The sequence below is a fragment of the Pyxicephalus adspersus genome, chromosome 6, assembly GCF_032062135.1.
Source record: "Pyxicephalus adspersus chromosome 6, UCB_Pads_2.0, whole genome shotgun sequence".
In the NCBI taxonomy this organism is placed as follows: domain Eukaryota; kingdom Metazoa; phylum Chordata; class Amphibia; order Anura; family Pyxicephalidae; genus Pyxicephalus; species Pyxicephalus adspersus.
The window spans coordinates 19,901,769-19,923,687 of NC_092863.1; the positions used below are offsets into that span (position 1 = coordinate 19,901,769).

At 36.9% G+C, this 21,919-nt stretch overlaps 2 protein-coding genes across 2 annotated transcripts in view; one reads left to right on the forward strand and one right to left on the reverse strand.

The window, feature by feature from the left end:
* Nucleotides 1-6,627, forward strand: part of MRPL10 (mitochondrial ribosomal protein L10) — a gene marked incomplete in the record, with an annotated part of 11,977 nt that extends 5,350 nt beyond the window's left edge. The window contains 3 exon segments of the mRNA XM_072414892.1: nt 1,551-1,715; nt 1,805-1,949; nt 6,373-6,627. Coding sequence (XP_072270993.1) covers nt 1,551-1,715; nt 1,805-1,949; nt 6,373-6,575 — 513 coding nt within the window.
* TBX21 (T-box transcription factor 21) overlaps nt 6,372-21,919 on the reverse strand; it is a 23,360-nt gene continuing 7,812 nt past the window's right edge. The window contains 5 exon segments of the mRNA XM_072414887.1: nt 6,372-8,947; nt 9,148-9,233; nt 10,554-10,700; nt 15,817-15,938; nt 17,524-17,678. Of these exon segments, the coding sequence (XP_072270988.1) occupies nt 8,467-8,947; nt 9,148-9,233; nt 10,554-10,700; nt 15,817-15,938; nt 17,524-17,678 (991 nt within the window). The 3' untranslated portion in view covers nt 6,372-8,466.

Here is a 21,919-nt window from a genome sequence, read left to right on the forward strand (position 1 = left end):
TTTCTAACCTACAGTACAAAAATTAAAAAAACTTTGTCCAGGAAAAAGATAATAATGAAGCCAGGCCTTAACCTCCCTGGCAGTCTGAATATGTTAGTATTGTTTATGTCAAAGCGGTACATTCTGTTTAAATTTCGAAACAGACCGCCCCCAGCGCACCTCCCCCGCACACTTACACGTCCCATTGATTATGCATGTGAAACAGAAAAGCAATGGAAAGTTACAAGGCTTTAAAAAAAAAAAAAAACTCCCTGTTGGAGCAAATTGTACCAGGTTTTTTTTTTTTTTTGTTTGCCTTCCTCTGAATCAACGGTGTCCATAGGGTTTTATATCTGGGATATGTTTTTTTCCCTGTGGTTGAACTTGATAGACTTATGTCTTTTTTCATAGTTCCAAATTACATGGAACTATGTAATATTGTGACCTCATAACATTCCTCTACAACCTCCCGTCCCCAACTTTAGCGGCCAATTACCACTACCCATTCCTGACACTTGCGCGATGTCGCTTATAATGTAGTGCTCTAAAGCTACGTACACAGGTCCAATGGTTCTCCCCCGATAATCGGGTCAGGACCGATATCGGGCAAGAATCAGGCCTGTGTACAGTGCTCATCGTTCCAAACGACCGCCCTGGCGGATCCACGGACGATAGACAAGCGATCGTAATGCAAGGGAAGGCGGAGAGCGCGCAGCAGGGTGCCGCTTCGTCGTTCCCCCCTTCCCTCTCTATGGAGCAGAACTGTGCTGTATGTACAGTACTCGGTCATGCATCGTGCAGTCTTTTGTCGTTGGAAAGGATCATGAAATGCGGCTTAAGCAATCCACTCATTTTGAATGGGCTGAAAACCCTCAGGAACAGACCAGTAAAAGGACACCACAAAGCACAGTAGCACATTACCGTGTTATCTGGTGCAGGGCTACGCCCACAGTTCATTATCTCTGCTGGATGTGATCAGTCTTTCAGGTTTAATGGTTTGCCACATCATCAAAACCATTTTCTGTGAGCCAAGGCTGTCATGGACTCAAACATAATGTGAACACGGATCATTCTATTCACCATGACCCCCCATTTTCAAAGCATGTACAGAGCTTTTTACAAACTTTATTTAAAAAATGTAAACAACCAGCTTTAGTTTTGGAACACAGATCCTAAGGGTTGTATCCTGGCAGATTTTAACCACCATCTAAATCCATCCTAATTTTTTACATTTTCCCCTAAATCCACCCTTCATATACCTTCCTGCCACAATATTGTCCAGCATTGTAGGTGTGACATGGCTGACCAATCTCCTTGTGCCTTTGTCACTACATTTTACTACAAGAGAACTGCCACTGGACCTCCAATAGGAAGTGTAACTTGGGCAATGATGGGGACAGCTAAAAAAGGATCACTTATTCCATCCAACAGTTAGAGGTGTGTGTTGGTGATAGGTCAAAGGCTTTGCAGCATTTTTTTCTGGTGGAAGAAAAAAAAACAATGTTCATATACTTTTAATTTTTTAGAGGTTTATTTCCTTTTAGCTTAATGTGCCTTTCTTTTTTTGTTAGGAGAACCTACTGGAACGATTTCTGTGTAACCAGCTACATACCATTCTCCAGGGCAGTAAGATGTTTGCAGTATTCCAGCGCAATTCAATTACTTCCGAGGACCTTTTACTTTTTCGACACAAGCTATTTAAGCATGGCATTCATGTTAAAGTGTTTCCTCTTCAGGTACTGAATGGAAAAAAACATGCATTTATAGATATACAGAGGCAGAGAATATGCATGTATCAACTTCTGTGACTTTTCTCTGTCCCCAGGTCATTAAAAAAGTTCTGGGCCAGCTTCAGCTGGAAGCCATGCTACCATTATTTATTGGACACACCTTAATAGTGGTATCTTCCCAGGCAAAGGTTAAGGAGATGCTACAGGCTGCACGGACAGTGCCACAAACTTTGCTTTTGGGTGAGTTTTCAAATGATGGAGTAAGTGTTTTGTGATCTTGAGAATATAGGAGACCAATAACACAAGGGGCCTGATTTAATAAAGCTCTCTCTGTTGCAGCTGGGGTATGCTGTTGGCTTTTTGAAACGTTATGCAAATCTAACCTTAAAGATCCAGTGCTACTAAAACACTATTTCTGAGCCGCACTGCCTCAGTGAAAGTAAATCAGTATTAAGAGATGATTCCCTTCAGATTCCCAAATCTAGCAGTGTGATAAGAACATTTTATAAAGTACAGTACAGCGTTTAAGGGGCAGTGTTGCACCCTTTTTTTATTAACCTAAAAAAAACAAAAAAAACACAGCATTTTTACCCTACTTAAAAGGGTCCTCTACCCTTTTATGTAAAGTGAAAATTGTGAGTATAGGTACGCTTTAGGTTCAACTTGATGATTTTTTTTTTTCTTTTTTTAACCTAATTGTAGCTATGTACATCTATCAGACAACTTCTGTCATTCATTGTACAAGTACACACTTTGAGATGTTATAATAAAATCCTGCTTTCCAATATGTATCTGCTGATAGTTGCATAATTGCATTTTATGTTCTGAGTAGTCAGAAGATAAAAATGGAAATAAATCCGCTATACTTACCTGTCTCTGTCACAGGGCACTACCATGCTCCCCCTTCTTTACTTCTGCATCATGATCTTTGGCCATCTTGATTGGCCAGACCGGTATGACAGAAACTGGGATTGACGGGTATCCTGGCTGCACTCTCGGCTCTACTTTTTTGACAGCTCCTGGCGCGGCATATATATATATATATATATATATATATATATATATGTTGACAATTGATAATCCGGATCCTTCAGTTACCCGGCATGAATTTCAGATCGCATTTGCAATGCAGGGGCTGCATTACACTGTTTGGCCATGAATGTTTTCATGGGGCTGTTCTGCAGAAACAGCTGTTAGGTCTTGCTTGCTAAACTAAATAGATCTCTGCTCCCTGGAACTGTGCCAGTTGTCCTCGGTGCTGCAGGAGGAAGGCTGGCCTGTGTGTGGACGTAAATATAAAAAAAAATCTGAAATTTTCAAGAATCTAGCACACCTCAGGTCCGGAGGTTGCCGGATTTTTAAATGTCAACCTGTGTATGTATGTATGTATGTGTATATATATATATATATATATATATATATATATATAATTTTATTGTTTTTTACAATTTCAGTTTCCCATTTAATCTCCTTTACATTTAATATAAATTAAGTTAAACTACGGGCCTATTTTAACAACATGCATCCAGTAGGGGGGCCTCCACACACTATACTCAGGAGAAATTGTGGAATCTCTTTGTGATGTCCATGGCCAGCTTTAAATATGGTTCTACAACTAAATTTTATGAATGCATTTGGTGATATTCAGTGACTATGTGTAGTCATTTTTTTATATGTGGTCTTCTTTTTAGGTTTACTAGAGTAGTTTGACTTAGATCTTAACATTGCAATGTATTTTAGGCTCCACCCCACTGCTAATGTAGGTTACCTACATGTTGTCACCCTCTTGTGTGTAAAGAAAACATTACATGTACAGTTACTTTATTCAGGATATTGATGACACTTAACATTTATAAACCGTTTAAAACCGGATGAGAATAATGTGCCATTTTGCAGTAATGTTTACCCGCTTCAAAAGGCTAAAGAAAACCATAAAAGATCATATATATTTTTTTTTTCTTACCATTATATGTATGAGATGCAGTCTTCACAACACAAGTCCTAAATGTGACTTTTTCACAGCAAGACTGCACTTACAGCTGAAACGCCCTCAAAAATAATTTAGGTTCTGAGAGGGAAGGAGGTTATTACCTTTAACTATATGACCTGTGAAAGAGAAATATTCCATAAGAGAAATATTTCCTATACTGTCAGATTTTCTCTTATAATTACCTCTCTTTGTACTTTGGGTAAACTATCCTATATGCATTAATGTGAAGCCAGAAATGCCATATGATTTGTTTACATTTATTACAGCTTTAATTGAATCCAATTATTAGACTATATTACGATACTACCTGGTTCCTGAATAATTATCCAATTTTAATCCACAAATTCTCTGGTATGTTTTCAATATTGTGCTCATAGAGAGAGACATAATTTTTTTGGTTACCCAGATTAAGCTTCCAAAAAAAAACAAAAAAAACCTGAGCGCATTGATTTTTACGATTTACTTACCCCCTAACCAAATCTCTCCTGCTCCTTATTAACTTTATATACTTCTGACAGCCCATATGTCTATAGACAACTGTTGGAAGATGCCCACACTTACTCTATATTTAACTACACTCACTAATGATCCATAATCAATTGACTTGATTACAAATCCTAGGATATTTCAGAAAACATAGGAGCCAATAATTTTCTGTTAAGCTTGGTTTGCCTTGGAATTTGTAAGTTTTCTCTTCCTTCTAGTAATGGTCTCGTATGATGGAGGGACGACTCTTCCCTCTGCAGCTATTCTTCCTCACTTTCTTCTTTCTGTGAGCATCTTTCTTTTTTTTTGGTTTATTGGTTCTTTTGTGCTATCTCACCTAGTGAGCTCCTAGCTGTTATGTTTTTTTGAATTCCTCACTCTGACAATCTTTATCCCTGGTTATAATGAAAGCTAAGAATGAATAGTTTTTTTTCTCCCATGTGCTTGTGATATTAACCCGTTTTTACCTAAGTTCAGTTTTTATTTACTGGATTTTTTAATTCTGTTAAAAACATTGACATATAAAAATAGGTTAGGTCAATAAGTACTAGTATGTTCCATAGTGAGTTTTATCCAATCCTGGGACTTCAGTGTCTCTTTACAAGAGATTAAAACATTCACAAGGTATTTTGAATCTACTGTGACATTTATATTAAGTTGCTGTTCTGTCTCACACATTTTGCAATGTGTTTTATAATTAAATTGTTTTTCTGAGGAAACTAATTGGCACACTGTGAGAGAACAAGTAGGATTGTTTTTATGAAACATATTAATAAATGGTTTTATGCCACCATCACCATATTTCTGCTTATGGATCTAAACTTTGTGTTCTTCCAGACATTTGTTCAGTGCTGTCTTAATGTTTGTTTAGAAGTCATCATACTCATTATTTACATCATAAAGACTGTGTGTACATCCTTTAAATTGAGTTTAGGAGTGATTACAAGGTTTATACTGATGGAATAACATGTACAGCCATTTGGATGAAGTTCTTTTGACTCTTTATTAGGTATTTGTTTTAAATAGATAAAAGTGGTGCCACATTATTCTTGCCAAGCATTAATTTACCCTTTTACCAAATATAAGGTATTTAAATAATATTTGTATCAAATGCCATTTTTTTAAATGTTGTGATGTACTGTGGTATGCATTTTAAACTAGCCACATGCCATAATCTGATTTGTACCACCTATTATGTTACATTGATTTAAACAATAATGAAAATATGTTATAATAAAAATGTAAGTTAAAGCAGAACTATAGTTTAACAATTACAAAATTAGTAACCAGATTTTTATTGCAGAAAGGACAGATGACGTCCCGTCTGCAATAAAACATACTTACCTGTCTATATGAGATCTTTTTCTTAGTGTACACTGAGCTGTGTATGCAGTACAGGCTGCCAGGATATCCCAGAATATCTAACCCGGGGCTGCTGGGACTGAATGAACTCCTGCTCACATGTGCAGGAGTTATGTCATCTCAGCCTAGCCAATGTGTCCTGCAATAGAGAAAGGTCATGTGAGTGTAAAAAAATTGAGATCAGGCTGGTACATTTATGTTATTGCAGAAGGTACATTGCCTTCTGTAATAAAAATTGTGATTAGATTAATCTTTTATCTTTTAGTTCCTCTTTAAATGGTTAAAATTAGATTGTTTGATGTAGAGTCAGGTTGTGATGTGTTTGCATTTACATCCTAAGCAATGCATTTATATAATCTCATCCAAACGGTAAACCCCTGGATCTCATGTGAGCTTTTAGATTTCTGTAAAAGTAGGTTCTGAAAACTTTGTTATTATCACTTGAACAAAGCATTTAAAACTCATATTAAACAATGAGTTGATCCATATTGTCTACTAGGGCTGCACACTAAATTTTGTGCATATTCTAACTAGCAGTAAAAGAACTTTAAACCAAGCCTTCAGTAACCTCTGTATCTATAGGCATTTTCTTGGAAAGGAAATTTTGAAGGTTGCAACAAAACTAAAATGTCTTTATAAGAGCAGATTTTTTATGCTGTTTGAAAACTAATAACTTCACATTTAGGTAGCTAAAGAGATCGGGGATGGGTTGTTCTTTAAAGCTAATTTACTGCTTAAGTTATAAAAATAGTTTCATGTTGTTGAAACAATTTGCTTATTTATATGTTGCAGTTGCACAATGTTCTTGATATTTGTATTTTGCAGGGGCATTTATTGAGAACAAACTGCTGAGCCAACAGGGAGTTGTGAATTACTCCAAGCTACCTAGTAAGGAGACACTGCAGGGACAACTTGTGAGTACATTGACAACAATGACTTCACAAACATCAAGTTTGTTGGCACATCATTCAACACATCTGTCAAGATTGCTGGAACAGCACAGCAAGGAGGATACCAAGAGTGCTTGAGGAATCTCTGTTTAATATTAAGTCTTTTAAATAAATTTGCATGTAATGAATACATTATGTATAAAATGTCTTTATTAGTATGATCAATCAGAAAAAGTAATTCTTAATACGCAGAAGATAACATATGTATAGGACCTGAAGCAGTCCATATGATATGAGAACTGTAATAAGCTGAAATGCACTTGGGGTATAATGTTAAAACTCATTCACATATAGCCAGTCAATTCTTACCTAACTTTAACCACACACAGCACCTAGTGCATTGCACAGCTGCAAGAAGGTAATTGTGTGATTGTGTGGGTTGTAGAAATGGTTCTTACCCCCATTCTATTTAACAAGTCCTGTTTAACAAGAAACATACACTATTGTACATTGTTAAAACTTTATTGAACAAATGGTATAAGCTGTCAAGTCCTAGATGGGAGTTAACCTTAGGATAATGAAATTTTAAACCTAATACATAGGTATTCAAATAAATGAACTATCATGAGTATGGTGCTGGTGCTTTACCTTATTTATGAACGAAAAAAGGATACCATGTTTGGTTACTAAATGTCTGGTCTTCTCAAGAAAGATCCAAAGCTATTACCGAGTATCCTTAAAGAATTGTAGTGGTGCACAGCGAAATGGTAGACAAGTATTTTTAAAAAACTGACTTGTTCATTAGGACATATAATAAAAGCTGTAGAAATCTTCTAACATGAAAGCCTCTGTTTAGGTATCCAGTGTAGGAAAAACTGTGAACAATAGTATTAAATAAAGTTTGCTACAGAGGAAATCTTCAGGAGTAAATTACTGCTAAAGGGTGCTTAGATGTTCCACGGTGCCTTTAGGACATTGTTCTGTCAGCATTATGTATACATGATAAAAGCACCACACGCTAACATTAGAACTTCACTGCAGTCATGAACCATTGTAGAAGCATCATAGTTCAGGGATGAGGAAACAAGGTAGTGGCCTGTGAGCGGAATATTGTACTTGTTTACAATATAACCTTTTTTTTACAAGCATAACCTTTGATGCAGAATCCAGGCTGCCCAGGTTTTTGCAGTGTTTACAAGGCCAGATACTTCTTTAGACCTTAAAGGTTGGCATGTTTTCTCTGAATGACTATTGTTTTCTATAGAAAGGACTTCTGCAGATATGTGAGTTCTCTGGAGTTGGAGTTTCAACATTCTGTCATTTTAAAGTTAGAGTCCAATCTTCAGCCTATTTGCTACGATGAGCCATGTTTTTTATATGACAAAACTCAAAAAACCTTTTCCAGTTAAAGTTTAAAATACGTCTTTGTAGGGTCACCGTAATTGACAAGCTATATTTTGGGAGTTGCTTGTGCAGAAATCTGTGTTATTCCAGAGGGTGTACCTTTTTTCTGAAAGCTGTACATATGAACAAATAAAATGGGCAACAGGTTTCTGAGTTGGTGATATGAACGTCAATAAAGCAAAATATGCCCTGCTTTTTTGCATTTAAAAATGAGCAGGTTTTATCAACCTATCCATATTTTCATACTTAACACTGAGAAAAAGTGAGGTATAAAAATGACTAAAGATGTATACACAGATTATGATGCCAGTGTCATGAGGACTGCATTTGGAGCAAACAGGGCTCCTGCATTATAAGGGAGCTTCTCCACATACACTACTTTCCCACTGAATTGAACTGCTAAATATCATTTGCAGAGCACAACAAGATCTTTTAAGGCAGAACTATTGAGGAGTGGTGTTCTGCTAGTGCCCTGTTCATTCTTTGCACTTGGTCACAAGACAACCACCGTTAGCAGGGTACGTGGTCTGCAATTTGCACCAGGGCCCATGCATAATTAGCAATGCCTTTGCATAAGACATTGTTTTAATGTAGCTTGGTGAGAACTCACATGCCCTTGTTAATGTTATTGGCTGTAGAACCCACAGAAGGGCAAATCTGTGTCTCTGTCATACATGTGTGGTGATCCATCTGGTGACAGTCTCCGTCTTTTGCTGTCCTCTGCATATGCTGCATGGTCCCCCCAGAGACTAGATTGTTCTTCTTTTTCCCTGTTTTCTAGATAGGGATAAACCCAGCTAGGAGGTGTAGGACTGGGTTTTGGATGGTATTGCGCTGGTCCTGCCCAGGCTGGGCCCAAGGTATCTGTATAATAGCCCATAGGAGGTGGCTGGGTATAACACTTCATGGCATAGGTTGCAGCCATTTTGCTTGTCGTTTCATAAGGTTGATAGTCTCGAGGTGGAGTAGAAAAGTACCAAGGTGGTGGTGGTTCTTTCTGTTCTACAGAGTAGAGACGTGTTGTCTGCAGAGAGTTGTGCAAGAAAGGATTGGGATAGCAGACAGGTGGTGATGGTGTTTGGCGTTCAGCGGACTGGACACACAACCTACCAAAAAATGTAATAATTTAGTTATGTGATCCACAAAACTAGCAAAGATTATACTATTGAGTTTGCAAACTTTGCTTTGAGATTTCTTTTAGTTTCAAAGAATGCTTTATAAAGTCTTGGCTGTGAAAAGTCCTTCAAAATCTTATTTGACAGCTCTTCCTTTTATGGCTAAAAGCAATGTGATTAATGTTACTGACCCCATTATTTCACTGCCTGCTTGAGCATCACAGTGGTCCCGGAATCCTTTAGCAAATGGATTGTGATCAATTTTCAGCTGTGTAATCTGCAGCAGATGAGAAAGGAAAAAGAAATATCCTTATTTAAAAGAGAATGACTTGCTATATTAAAATTGATTCAATATCTACCTTTTCTTTACTAAGAGATAAGGAATATGGTGATGACTACCATCATGGCAGTGCATCTTGCCAAAAGAGTGCATTGTTAAGCATCTACCTTCCTGATCTGGACCCTCTCCTATGTAGTGGGGTTGCTTTACATAGGTGAGTAGAACACATATACGTGTACAAAATTTAATTTCACCTAGTTTAGTGAATGATATAAAAATAAATAAAAAAGTGCAGGCTAAAACTTCTTTTTGATTTTGGAGTTTTTTGCAAAGTGAACCTTCCCAGACCCTTAGGGCCTGATTTATTAAAGCTCCAAGGCGAGGTTAAACTTTCAGCAGTGAAGCTTGGTGATCCCGCAAATCTAAAATAGATCTGGTCTAAGATTGAAAACGTTTGCTAACAAATAGCATTCCAGGTGTGCTGGATCACCCAGCTTTACTGATGAAAGTGTATCCCTACCAGCCTTGGAGAGCTTTAATAAATCAGGCTCTTAGATTGGATTTGACAAGGCATATTCACTATAATAAATTAAAAAAAAAGACTCCAGTTGGGAGTTTGCTCACATGCCAATGATAATGCCACCTTATGGTGTCCTGACATTCACCAAGTTTTTTTTTTTTGTGCAAAGAAAATAAACTATTATTCAAATATACATATACATTTGCTGGTTGCCAGAAAAATTCATAGCAAAGTGTCCTGGAGATTCTGTTTGCCTTATATGTTTATTTAGATGTGCAATAAATATCTGATCTACAACTTTTATGCCACCCTTGTCCCATCTGTGGAAAAGACATCTATTCTCTAGAAAATTTGGTTTCATTTTTATTTTTTTATTAAGCACTGCCCAACTCCTTTACCTATTAAAAAGGAGTATGTATTGTTCCCTGCTTCTCCTTTAATTAGTTTTGTAATAGCTGTTTAAGGAGGCAATGTTTGGAACTCCAAGGAAATAGATGTCAGTTTTGAAGCCTTATGAAACAAGAGTAGCCAGGTGATGATTTAGCTCAAGCCTATAGAAATGCCAGTTTGGTATCCACTTTGTTTTACTAAAATAATAATTATGGGGGGTTTTCTTACCACATGAAATACAATCTATGGCAGCATTTACACACAAACCATGTAATGGTCACGGAGCTTTATCTATATTCACAGTTTCAGGCCTTGCTTTATTTGTATGCTACTATGCTTTACACATTTGATGATTTTAAAAAGCATAAAAAATGGGATCAGTGTCCCAACATTGAGGATGTACTCACTTCAGCATTTTGATATGCTGTTACAGCTATGAATTGGGTCTCCGGAAAGGTGAAGGTGTGACTGTGGGACTCTGCAACTCCAGACTCGGTCACCGGTGTCACATGCAGACGTGGTTGATACTTGTGAAGGGACTGCAGTACCACCATCTGTAAATTGAAAGAGTAAATGTCATTGTTCAATTAAGTTTAAATTACTTTTTTCAGTAGCTCTCCGAGGAAAACCCTATTCATGGAATCATAATTTTTCTAAAGGTAATTAATGTGTGAAACAAAATTAACAATAATGAATGCTTAAGCCAATATGTTTGAGATGACTGCGTTATAATGAACTACTCCTAATACACAGAATATTAAAGAGGAGTACCAAACGTGGCCTTACATGGTATTTTCAGGAGGTATTTTGAGTCTCTGTTCAGTTACTCTTCAGAACTTAGCCTTCAACATACAAAGCAAATGGTGCATTGGATAATTTGCCAATACATCAGAAGTTCCTCAAAAACTGCGTAGTTCAGTCTTAAAAGCTAGATGATTATCACTAAAAATCTGATAATTATGCAGCGCTATATAAATCCTGTTTAATAATAATAATAACTGTTGAATATGTGTTCACATTCCTTCAAGGTCACTTCTTTGATTATGTTTGTTCACTTCATGTAACGAATGCATCTCCTTATGCAGAATCTAAGCATATATTTATCAGTTAATAAACTACTGCATTGATCTTTCATCTGCTGTACACTTGGAACTACAGATACCTTGACAATTGTCCAATATTCCAATATGGTAAAGTCGTAATTTGCAGTTGTATTGCCTGAATCTTCACAAAACATTAGAGTTTTAATACTAAAGTAAAAATAGGATGTAGTTAAGAAAAGGTGAAATGAACGTGATTTTCGGTGGTGTTTAGAAATGTGATAAGCTTTTAATTGCCTCTATTAGAAAAGCTCCCTGCAATCATGTTGTATCTTTTCTTGCCTAGGAAACGGATACTTCAAACAGAGTGGTAGTTGTGGCAGAGACCCCATTTACTTTACCTACTGTCCCCCTTCCCCACTGACATGCTCACTCCTGCATACAGTTCCAGTACCTGGAGGGTGATTGGGGACCACTCAGTATAGTTTCTAACTACATGATCGTCTCTAGGTAATGTTCATCAGGGAAAAAGTTTGTTTACTAAAATCTTTACCTCTGTAGTTTCTTCACTGCTTTTTGCTGTTTTAGGGCTTAGTCCACACAGACGTTTTCCCCAGCGTTTAACCTGAGGCTTTAAAAGACCATGTTTGATATTCCCCTGCATTGCAATGGGCTAACCTACACCAGGACGTTTCCTTAAGGCATGTTTTTTATAAATAACATTCTTTGCAACATTTTAAAAATTAAAGCGCAGGGTAAACGCCGTAAAACACTTGAAAACGAACCCATTGATCGTTTTTAAGCTCTTTATGAAAGCTTCCATTGAAAACAAGAGCTTTTTAACAGGACTTTAGAATCCGGAAGCCCCTTTAATAAGGAGACTCCCAGATCTCCCCTGCCCCACCCTGGGGAATGTGAACAGGGGTACATAAAACACTTTATTCATGCCCGGAAAGGGTTAAACATATGTGCAGAAATTAAGACGAGGCTTTAATTAATGTTAAAGTAATTTATTAAATGTGTGTGGTATGTGTAACTGTTAAACATTTTTTTTTTTTTTTTTTACAGGTTATTTCATTATGACAGTATGATTCCCTTGGTTGCATTTTTTTTTTTTTTTTTTTACAGGTTATTTCATTATGACAGTATGATTCCCTTGGTTGCATTCATGACATGAGCACAGCCATGGGACTCCTGACAGTGTGGGATTACTGGGCACTAGAGGGCAAATGACGACAAGTCTCCCCATTCACCACTAGTGTGCCGTGATTGGGTGCATCAAGGGAAATCCTGATGACGCTTGAGCCATCATCAAGGTTTCCCTTTTCTCAGCCATTCAGCACTAGACTCGAATGGGGAGACTTGTCCCCATTCACCTCTAGTACTGAATGGCAATTAGCGGAACTCTGCTATCTTGAACCTCTGCTTTTTTTTATTGCTCCTGCAGCCCTAACGGGACTGTGGCATTAGTTCTTGGGTGCAGAACACATGCCACAGCTCCACGCGGGTTGCTGGAGCAATCAAGAAAGCGAAGCTATCCGCAGAGCAGAGCTCCGCGATTGGCTGAGGAAAGGGAAATCCTGATGACGCTTCAGCTGTCAGTTTGACTGTCAGGGTTTCCCTTTTCTCAGCCAATCAGCACTGGAGGTGAATAGGGAAACTTGTCCTCATTTGCCCTCTATTGCCTGGGGATCCCACACTGTCAGGAGTCCCAAGGCTGTGCTCATTTCATGAATTGGGATTGAATTGTGGAATAACCTGTAAAAAAAAAAAAAAAAAAGTTTACCTGCTAAACAAAACACACACATTTAATAAATTACTTTAACATTAAAGTCTGGTCCTAATTTTTACACATATTTTTAACCCTTCCATCGAATGAGTAAGGGTTTTTATGTTCCCCCTGTACGTATTCCCTGAAAGGGTTAAAAGTAAACCTTTTAATAATGCTTAAGTAAAATTGTGGCAAATCACAGTAAAAGGCATCATAGGCGTTTATAGGAGTTTTTTAGTGTTTTAAAGTCAAGCTTTAAAACACGTAAAAGTGCATAAAAACGCATATAAAGGTGGTAGGAACCATGCATTTTTAAAACCGTCCGTGTAGACCCACCCTGACTGAGCTGAAGGAGAGTACTGGACAATGTGAAAGATAGGACTTTTTCTAAAAAAAATATTATTTACAACTTTATTACCCAGACAGATTTTTTGCCAATAACATTTTATTAATAAGTTTTCACACTTGTTAAAACATAGGTTATAGGTTCGAAAAATATCCCCCCCCCCCCCCGTCCCCCCCCCCCCCCCCCCCCCATTTTTTTTCCCAAAATGGTCACCTTAATACAAGAAGAAGTGCCCCAGGTGCAGAAAAAAGTGTGAAATATTATTTGTGGATAAGTAGTTATTACACAGTAATATGACTATTTTAACTGCCTTGTGAAATGAAAAGTGTAACCTAACATAGGTGAGACATGAGACATAGGTGCTAACACATGAGACATGGGTGCTTAGTGTAAACCCTTTTTAACTTTGGAACATTTCAGTTACTTATTCACTTAATAATAATAATCCATTATCTATATAATCCTTTTTTGGCACCTGGCAAGGGAAAAAAAAACTAACACGTAGATTAAACAAGGAAATCCAAACTTCATTTAACTTGAGATAACGTTTTATGAGTACTTTTTTTTAATGATAAAGTGTGAAAACACGTCAGAAGAAATTATGAAATTAAAAAGTAGGATATGATAATCAAAAGCAATCACAAGAAAACCCTCACTGAAAAAAAAAAAATACACCAATAATTATAAAAAAAAAAGGAATCTAAATTCCACTGACTACCTGCAAGTTAAATACAAAAGCACAGCAGAAACATTATAACAAAAACTGGAACACAGCCTTGTGTAAATGTTCTTGTCTGTCTATTTCTCTTCTAAATACTTGCTGGGGCTGGCCCAGCAAAGGCCCTGGGAATGGCTAAAAGTTTGGCAAAATTAAATGGGAAAAAGCACATTTTTTTTCCGTGTAAATTAGTTTACAGAACAATTTGATTAGTTTTGCTTAAAATAATAATGGTTTTAGCCATGACAGGTAACCACTACTACCCACTCTTGAATCTTTCTTTATTGTTGGTGCACTGTGAGTAGGAGAGAAGTTGTGGTGGACTAAAATTAGGGTAATTAGGTGGCCACGAATGACTAATAGAGTCACAAGCTCAGTGTTGCTGTGTAACACAGTTATTCCTACAGATCAAGCGTTATTGTAAAAACTTTACAGTGATTATAGTGATTTATATCTAATATGTATTTATATTTTATAAGTTATTTTATATATTTATATAAGGCATGTCAGTCCATCTCTTTCAGACATCATGACTAGAACAGGTCTTCAGTAAGACAGATTTAAATTCTTGCTTTCTCTCGTGTATCATATGTGGCATGATGACTGGACAAATACCTGAAAAATACCATTAAGCTCCAGCAGTGGCTTTATAGTCCAGCACTGCTAGATATTTCTCTTTTTTTTTTTTTTTATGCTTTTGATTAATACAAAATATATGTGTGTCAGATCACTCTGTGATTTATTTGTGCTCTTGTTAAAGCTGTGGGAAAGGCCCAGAGTACCATAACATGTTAATTCACGATGCAACACACAGAATTGCAAAAATGTAAATCCAATCTAAAAAAAATAATAGAAAATCAGAGAACAGTTTAATCATGAATTGTAAAAAAATATAAAGTTTTTTTAAGTTAAGGCTTTTATAGGGTTTATTGTGCTCTAGCACAACATTTAGCAGCTAAACTTTTTTTAATTATGTAAAGTTTTAAGTGGTTTAGTGGTTTATTCTGAGAAATTGACTAGTCAATTTTTTCTCCAGAGTGAAGAAGAGTTGCATAAAGATGTGAAGATATTGTAGAACACCATCCATGTATCAGGGCAGATTTTACATTTCTGCCAAGAGTCTGTTTAATAGGCATTTAAGCAGTTATGGCCTCATATTTTAAAGGTAAACATATAGGTTAACTTAAAGTGGAACCAAATTACTCACCTGTCCTTGTTCCCTCATAGGGCACCAACATCTTCATCTCTCTTCAATATCCCTTCTCTTATCTTCAGCCGTCTTGTTTGTCTGGGCCAGGACGACGTAACATTCATTCATTTCAGTTCATTCATTCCTGGCACAGACAGAGGAAGCTGGGAATGCGGGGTATACTGGCAACAAGTCAGGTAGATGAGATTATTGCAGAAGGAACATCGCCTGTCCCTTTCTGCAATAATAACCTGCCTTATTAGGGGTTTTTAAAAGTGGAACTTTAGTTCTGTTTGGAAAACTAAGGTAGAAGTTACTGGCTGGGTAAAACTCTGATAGTATACATGTCACAGTTACTACACTCTCCTTGGGGGATTTTTTTATCTTCAATTATAGAGAATGTAGGATGAATAGTAAGCACACCTCAAAACTCCATTGTAGGAAGTTATCACCACCCACAGACCTAGACATTCCGCTTATATTTGAAATGTCAAATTTAAAACCCTAAATTTGAGTTCCATGATGTAAAAAAAATGCTTAAAAGAGTTTTATTACTTTTATAACTATAAGTAATATATCTATTACTAATATACATATTAAATGTACCTGTGTCATATTACTAGAGGCTCCTTTGTTGTTGGTCAGTTTCAGTTTGCTGAATGCCACCTCTTGTCGCATCCAATGTGCACCTGTATTTGGGGAATCAGGATGCTGATAAACTCGGTTCCCTAAATAAAAAAAAAAAGTTTTATTAGACATGTTATAAATTATGTGTCATCTTATCAACAAGCACTTTTGCATTTCTTCGATCCATGTGATTTCAGAGTGTGTCTTGTCTTAACGATCTATAAATATGTATATATTGCAGAAAACTAGTCCTTAGATGTATATGTTGCAATTAATTTTTTATGCTTTTTCTTACTTTCCTGCCAGTAACACACTTCTTGGTATAGGCTGACTGGAAGATACCTGATAATACCTATGTTTATGTACTTAGCCTGAATGCAGCCACTATATCTATGGAATTATATCAAACATACCACCTTTAAAGGAAAATTCAATAAACCAATAACCAGACCAAACATATGGTTTGAAGAGGAGGGTGGGCTACAATCTCTTCACAGATGGGACTGACCGCTTTTTCTCTTTTTATACACTCTAGTGACACAAGCTTAGATCCATTGGATCAAAGGACCTTTCTTCCTCCTGACAACAGCGTTCTCCCCTCAACTAGAAGATCACCTCTGTAAGGTAAGAACCTATTAAATTATTCAATTTAATAATCTTGAAATTATGCTAGAGTAATAACCTTAGTTTTCATCTTGCACGTTTTTCTGCGCAGCAGTGCCCTACACATTTTTTTTTTTTAATTAAACATCCAGCCAAAGCTGCAACTTCCTTCCCTTTACAAAATTTAGAACATGTATTTTTTTCCTTTTTATTTAGCGACCTTTTTAACCTACTGGACCATGCTAAAAATAACTACCCAACACCCCAACCTTTTTGAAGATAAACATACAGGCTGTCAATGAAGACTTCTCATTTTGCAAATGTAAGATTGTTGATCAGGAAAAGGCAGAGGACTTGTTGTGGGTAGGGAAAGAAATGGTAGTTTCGTGTTTATTATAAAATATATTACTGATAAGCTTTTAAAGCAAGCTAGAAAGCAGAAAAAATAGGATTTTTTTTACTGAAAATCAGGACTGAGCGCATTATGATTCGGTGCTAATAACTTTGGAAAGTAAAACATTTACAAAATAGTAATAGTATTCTGAGAAGTGATATCTTCCTACAACCATAAACATTCCTCTGTTTCTACTTATTACAGTTAAATGCACATAACGGTACTCCGCAATTCAGATGCTGCTAAGTACTAGACTATTGGGCAATTTTCACATTTCTTTTGTTACCCTTCATTAAAATAAATAGACATAATCCAGTGTTCCCCATTTAAGCTATGTAGACCAAAATCATTCTACATATATTAAATAGATTATGTACAGCTTGCAAAAAAAGATGTTTTAAAATAACAAAGGTTACTAAAAGTAGTAAACACATATGGACATTGCCAGGGGTGATATCATATAAAGATGGTAGTTGCTTGGGTGCTTCTGATTAATCTACTTTCTCAGCCTAGAACAACTATGCAGGTCAGGAAAAATTATAAATGTATTATTTATAATAAAAGTGAGGTCAGAATGATAATTCACTAAATAAAATGTAGTAAAGCTACTGATTCAAAAGTCTGGCAAATATAATTAAAGATAATAACATACTTTCTCATACCTTTTAAAATTATATTGAATTTCCTACCTGGCATGTTACCCTCTGCCTTGCCACATTGGATCCATTTTCCTCCTTGAAATCTCCATTGATTTTGGTCTGCTAGAATTATTTCAACTTGTAATGTGTACTGAGCAAGAGGATCCAGACCTAACACGCGGTAACTGAGGAAGGGGAACATGCGTCTGTAAGAGAGAACATGCACACTTGTTTCAAATGGCAGCAGATAGGATAAAAGGTCATGTAGCTCTATGAATATGTAAAATGGTATCAACTAGTATTTAGTAGGATATCTTTATAGCACAGTAAAATCATACATTTTAAATATCTTCCTTAGAAATGACATGAAAGTAAATGCTTTGTGTATATCTGTCAACTTTGTAGGAGATGCAAGTGCCAATAAATTAATTTGAGTCTAATGAAAACATTTCATTCTGGATTCAGACAGTAACCAAATAGGTTGCATTATGACTTGACAAGATGGACCGTATTACTGAGCCTTGGTACTCCACAAACTATGATTTCTTTTAATCAAATAGCGATATCCTCTATTACATTGATATACTGCACATTGACAGCTATTAGACAGAGAGTCCAAAAAACACAGGTCAGTTCAGGTGCTGCGTAAAATCCATAAAAAGCAAAGCCTGTCTATGTATGTCACAAGTGCCAGTCCAGCCACAACAGTCCAAACTCTAGATCTCTGTGATCTGCAGTTTGGACGCAGACCTGATTATTTTAAATGAATAATTGTAGAAAGGCCGATTTTTGGGCTTAATTGGCAAATCAATCTCTGAATTAAGGTGTTTCCAAAGATTCACTGCCGTTGATAATGTCACTAATAAGCCTTATCCTTATCACAGCAATGTTCTCAGTACTGTAGTAGTAGTAGTAGTAGTAGTAGTAGTAGCCATTACAAAAGAATGAATGGGGCTTCTCCCACTTACAGCAGTGTATGGAAGCATTTACACTGAAAGCCAGTAAAAGGAAGACACTTTATAATTATTACTATAGGCATTTTTACTATACAACATTACAATGGCTATTCGACCACTATTATATCTGTGACATTATTATTGCTGAATCCTTTACTCACAAAGATAAATGTAAATGCTCCCATTCTATATTCCTCATCCGTGTAAAATCCCCATTACATGATGGTCAGTGTAAATACTAATTTATGCTAAGGTTGCTAATTAGGTAGCTTTGTAGGGACTGCACATAAGGAATATTGTGTTCACTTTATACAAGCTGTGCTGTATATGAGTGGAACAGTTGGTGGATAAGTATGAAAAGGCAGGTGTCCTGTTGCAATAACATTTGATATGGTTAGTTAATAAAAATTGCTATTTGCAGCATACCATGATTTTGCAGGGTAATATAATGTGTTTTGCAGTCCAATGTTCTCCCTGGACTATAAAATATGCTGTTGTGGTGTGATATAATTTTCTGTTGTTGGTTGATGTATTTTAATATGAAAGTGTTCTTGCACCAGTTTGTATAATTTGCTATTAGCACATTGTAATGTTATAAAATTTTAAGTATTATAACATTACAATGATCTATGGCTGGTAGATATAGTTGGCTAGTTTCACTGCAATGTGGAATGCCTTATAATATATTCTAAATTCTCTTAAAAAAGATGAGTAGTTTTAACTCAATTTTTGTATTTTATCTCATGATAACTTAGGCTTAGTCTACACCAGGGGTCGGCAAACTCCGGCCTTTAGGCCAGATATGGCCTAGCTGGTAGTTCGTTCTGGCCTAACCCCCCCTGGTCGATCCGGCAACCCGTGGCTCTGGAGCGTTAGGAACTACCGTAGCCACTGGAGCTCCAGGGTCGCCGGAGCTCTGGTGCCGTCTCCTTGCTGTTGCTTCCCTATTTACCGCGACCGGCCTTGATACTTCTGCCAGCGCGGTAAATAGGGAAGGCTCCCTGAAGGGAAATTCCTCCCCTCCGCAATGCATACGGAGGAGAGGGATTTGATTTCAGGGGGTGTTCCCTGGTGGTGGGCTGAGCCATTAGGGTGGGACTCAGAGCCTGCTTAGTGTGCTCCAGCCCACCCTTGAAATGGCCTAGTGGCCATAAAAGTTTGCCGACCCCTGGTCTACACTATTTCCCCAGCGTTTAACCTTGTTTGAAATTCCCATGCATTACAATGGGTAAATCTACACCAGGACGTTTCCTTGAGGCATGTTTATGAGCTTAATCCTAAACAATACTTGCAATGTTAAAAAAAAATGTAAAAAAAGCTGGGTTAAAGCTGGAAAATACCCAAAAACGGGGGTAAGCACTTCCATTGATTTCAGTGGGACATTTTCCCGTGTTTTCCTGCGTTTTTGAGCACTTAATATGCAAGTTAGTTAAAGACGCGGGACAACGCAGTAAACGCATAAGTGTTTTCCAGCATTTTAAAGGCAAGCTTTAAGATGCTAATGAACTGCATAAAAACACAATAGGAACATTTACATGCGTTTTTAAAAACGTCTGTGTAGACCCGGCCTTACTGTCTTGTTTTTTTTTTTTTTTTGCATTGGTGTGGTTTGCCAATAAATGTGCATTTTACTGTGAAAATACTGTTTTTCTCTTAAACTGTAATTTTTTCACGAAGACTCAATTTACTAAGCTATACTGCTTGTATTAAGTAAATTGAGGCATTTTAAATTGAACTTCAGAATGTTGAACTGGCCTGTCCTGTCCCAAATCAAATTTAACACTCAATAATACCTCCCAAGTTCCAGGCTGTACAGAGAATATAGCAACATCCTGACAAAATTCACAGGCAGTTTACCTTGCCAAGAAGACTTAGTAGTAGGATTATTAGTAGATTTATTTCTGCTTGACTGATAAATAAGATGTTTTTTCTGGACTTTTGTTGTTTGGTAATAAGACTATCTTGTCCAAATCCTGTACTGTGTAAAGGTTGGAGACTATAGTCCAAGACCAACTGCTTTACCACTGCTGCTTCTAGTCATAGGGAAAACTTATGGCTCTATACTAAGTTTTTATTATTTTTCATTTTTGCGTTTAAATTTTTTTTTCATACTGTGAATAATATTATGTCACTAAATATTTTTTGTTTTTACAAAATTGCTGGCTAGACATGTTGGCAAATGACAGGTGACAGGTGCTCATTATATAGAGATTAGGGATCTGTTAGATTCCTGATATCTAGCGTGCACAACATACAAACAGAATACATTCTGGATGGTTGTGACAGGTGCTGGTGAGCAATCCTGTAAGTATTTTGGACATGTTTAATCTTAAGAACATACTATATTGTTGAAAAAGACATTGGATCCTAGGTGCTGCCAGAGTGGACAAGTACCAGTGCCAAAAATGTTTTTAAAAATTGCAAGCCAGCTAACAGAGAATCCCTGTCATGAGTCCTTAACAGGCAATATGGGTGGCCAGGTTTGGGGTATACTGTAAAGATGTACATGGTGTTTGAGAACAATACAACTTTTTCCTTTATTATTTCTATAATATTATGTATTTATATAGTGCTGTTATTTTCCACAGTTCTGTAAAGCAGCGGTCGCCAACCGGGGGTCCACAGAACAATTACCTGGCCGGTGCCCCCCAAACCGGGGTCCTTCTCCTAACCCCGCTGATCATGTCCCCCACATGGACAACTTTTGTTGTGTCCACACCCCTGTGCTACTGTCCCCCAGGATGTTTAGCAAGCAGGTGTGAGCCTGCGATGGGACAGTAGACTGTCCCACTGTAATTTTTCCAACTTTGAGTGACACACGGCTCCCCGCGCATACGCAGACTTTCAAATGATCAATTTAATGATCTGTGAGGTCTGAAAGGTTAGCTTTAAGGATTGCTCTAAATAATTTATGTCACTAGCTGTCCTTCAAGTGAACTCACAATTTTATGTTTCCAACATAGTCTAATGTCCCCACCACAGTCTAGGGCCAATGTGAGGGAAAGCCAGTGAACACACTAGTATATTTTTGGGATGTAGAAAAAAGGAACACTCTATCAAACTTTCTTTTAAGAGACCACAAGCAGTATAAAATCAAGCAACAGGACATTTTTAAAGAGGAAGAATATATGGAAATGTACTAGAGAAACAAAGCAGGTGTTTTTCAGCCAAAAGTGAAACACGTCAGAGATAAGAGGTCGCAGATTATAAAGCAGTGTAAAAAACTGACCAAAACTTTTAAAAATTAGGTCCATATATATTAGAGACAAAGGTACATGCAGGTATTTTCATTTAAAATAATTAACAGTAAAGCTCTGTGATGGTGACAGCTTTACGCAGGGAGAATAAGACTCACCAGTGTATCTTTAACTTTTTTTTCTCATGAGTTTAAGGTGGTGTGTTGTCGGCTCCCTCTCCCACGCCAGCTTCCAATACACTGACATTATGGAGCTCTATACCTTTCCTTTAGGAATGTGGGGGCTGGCTTATTC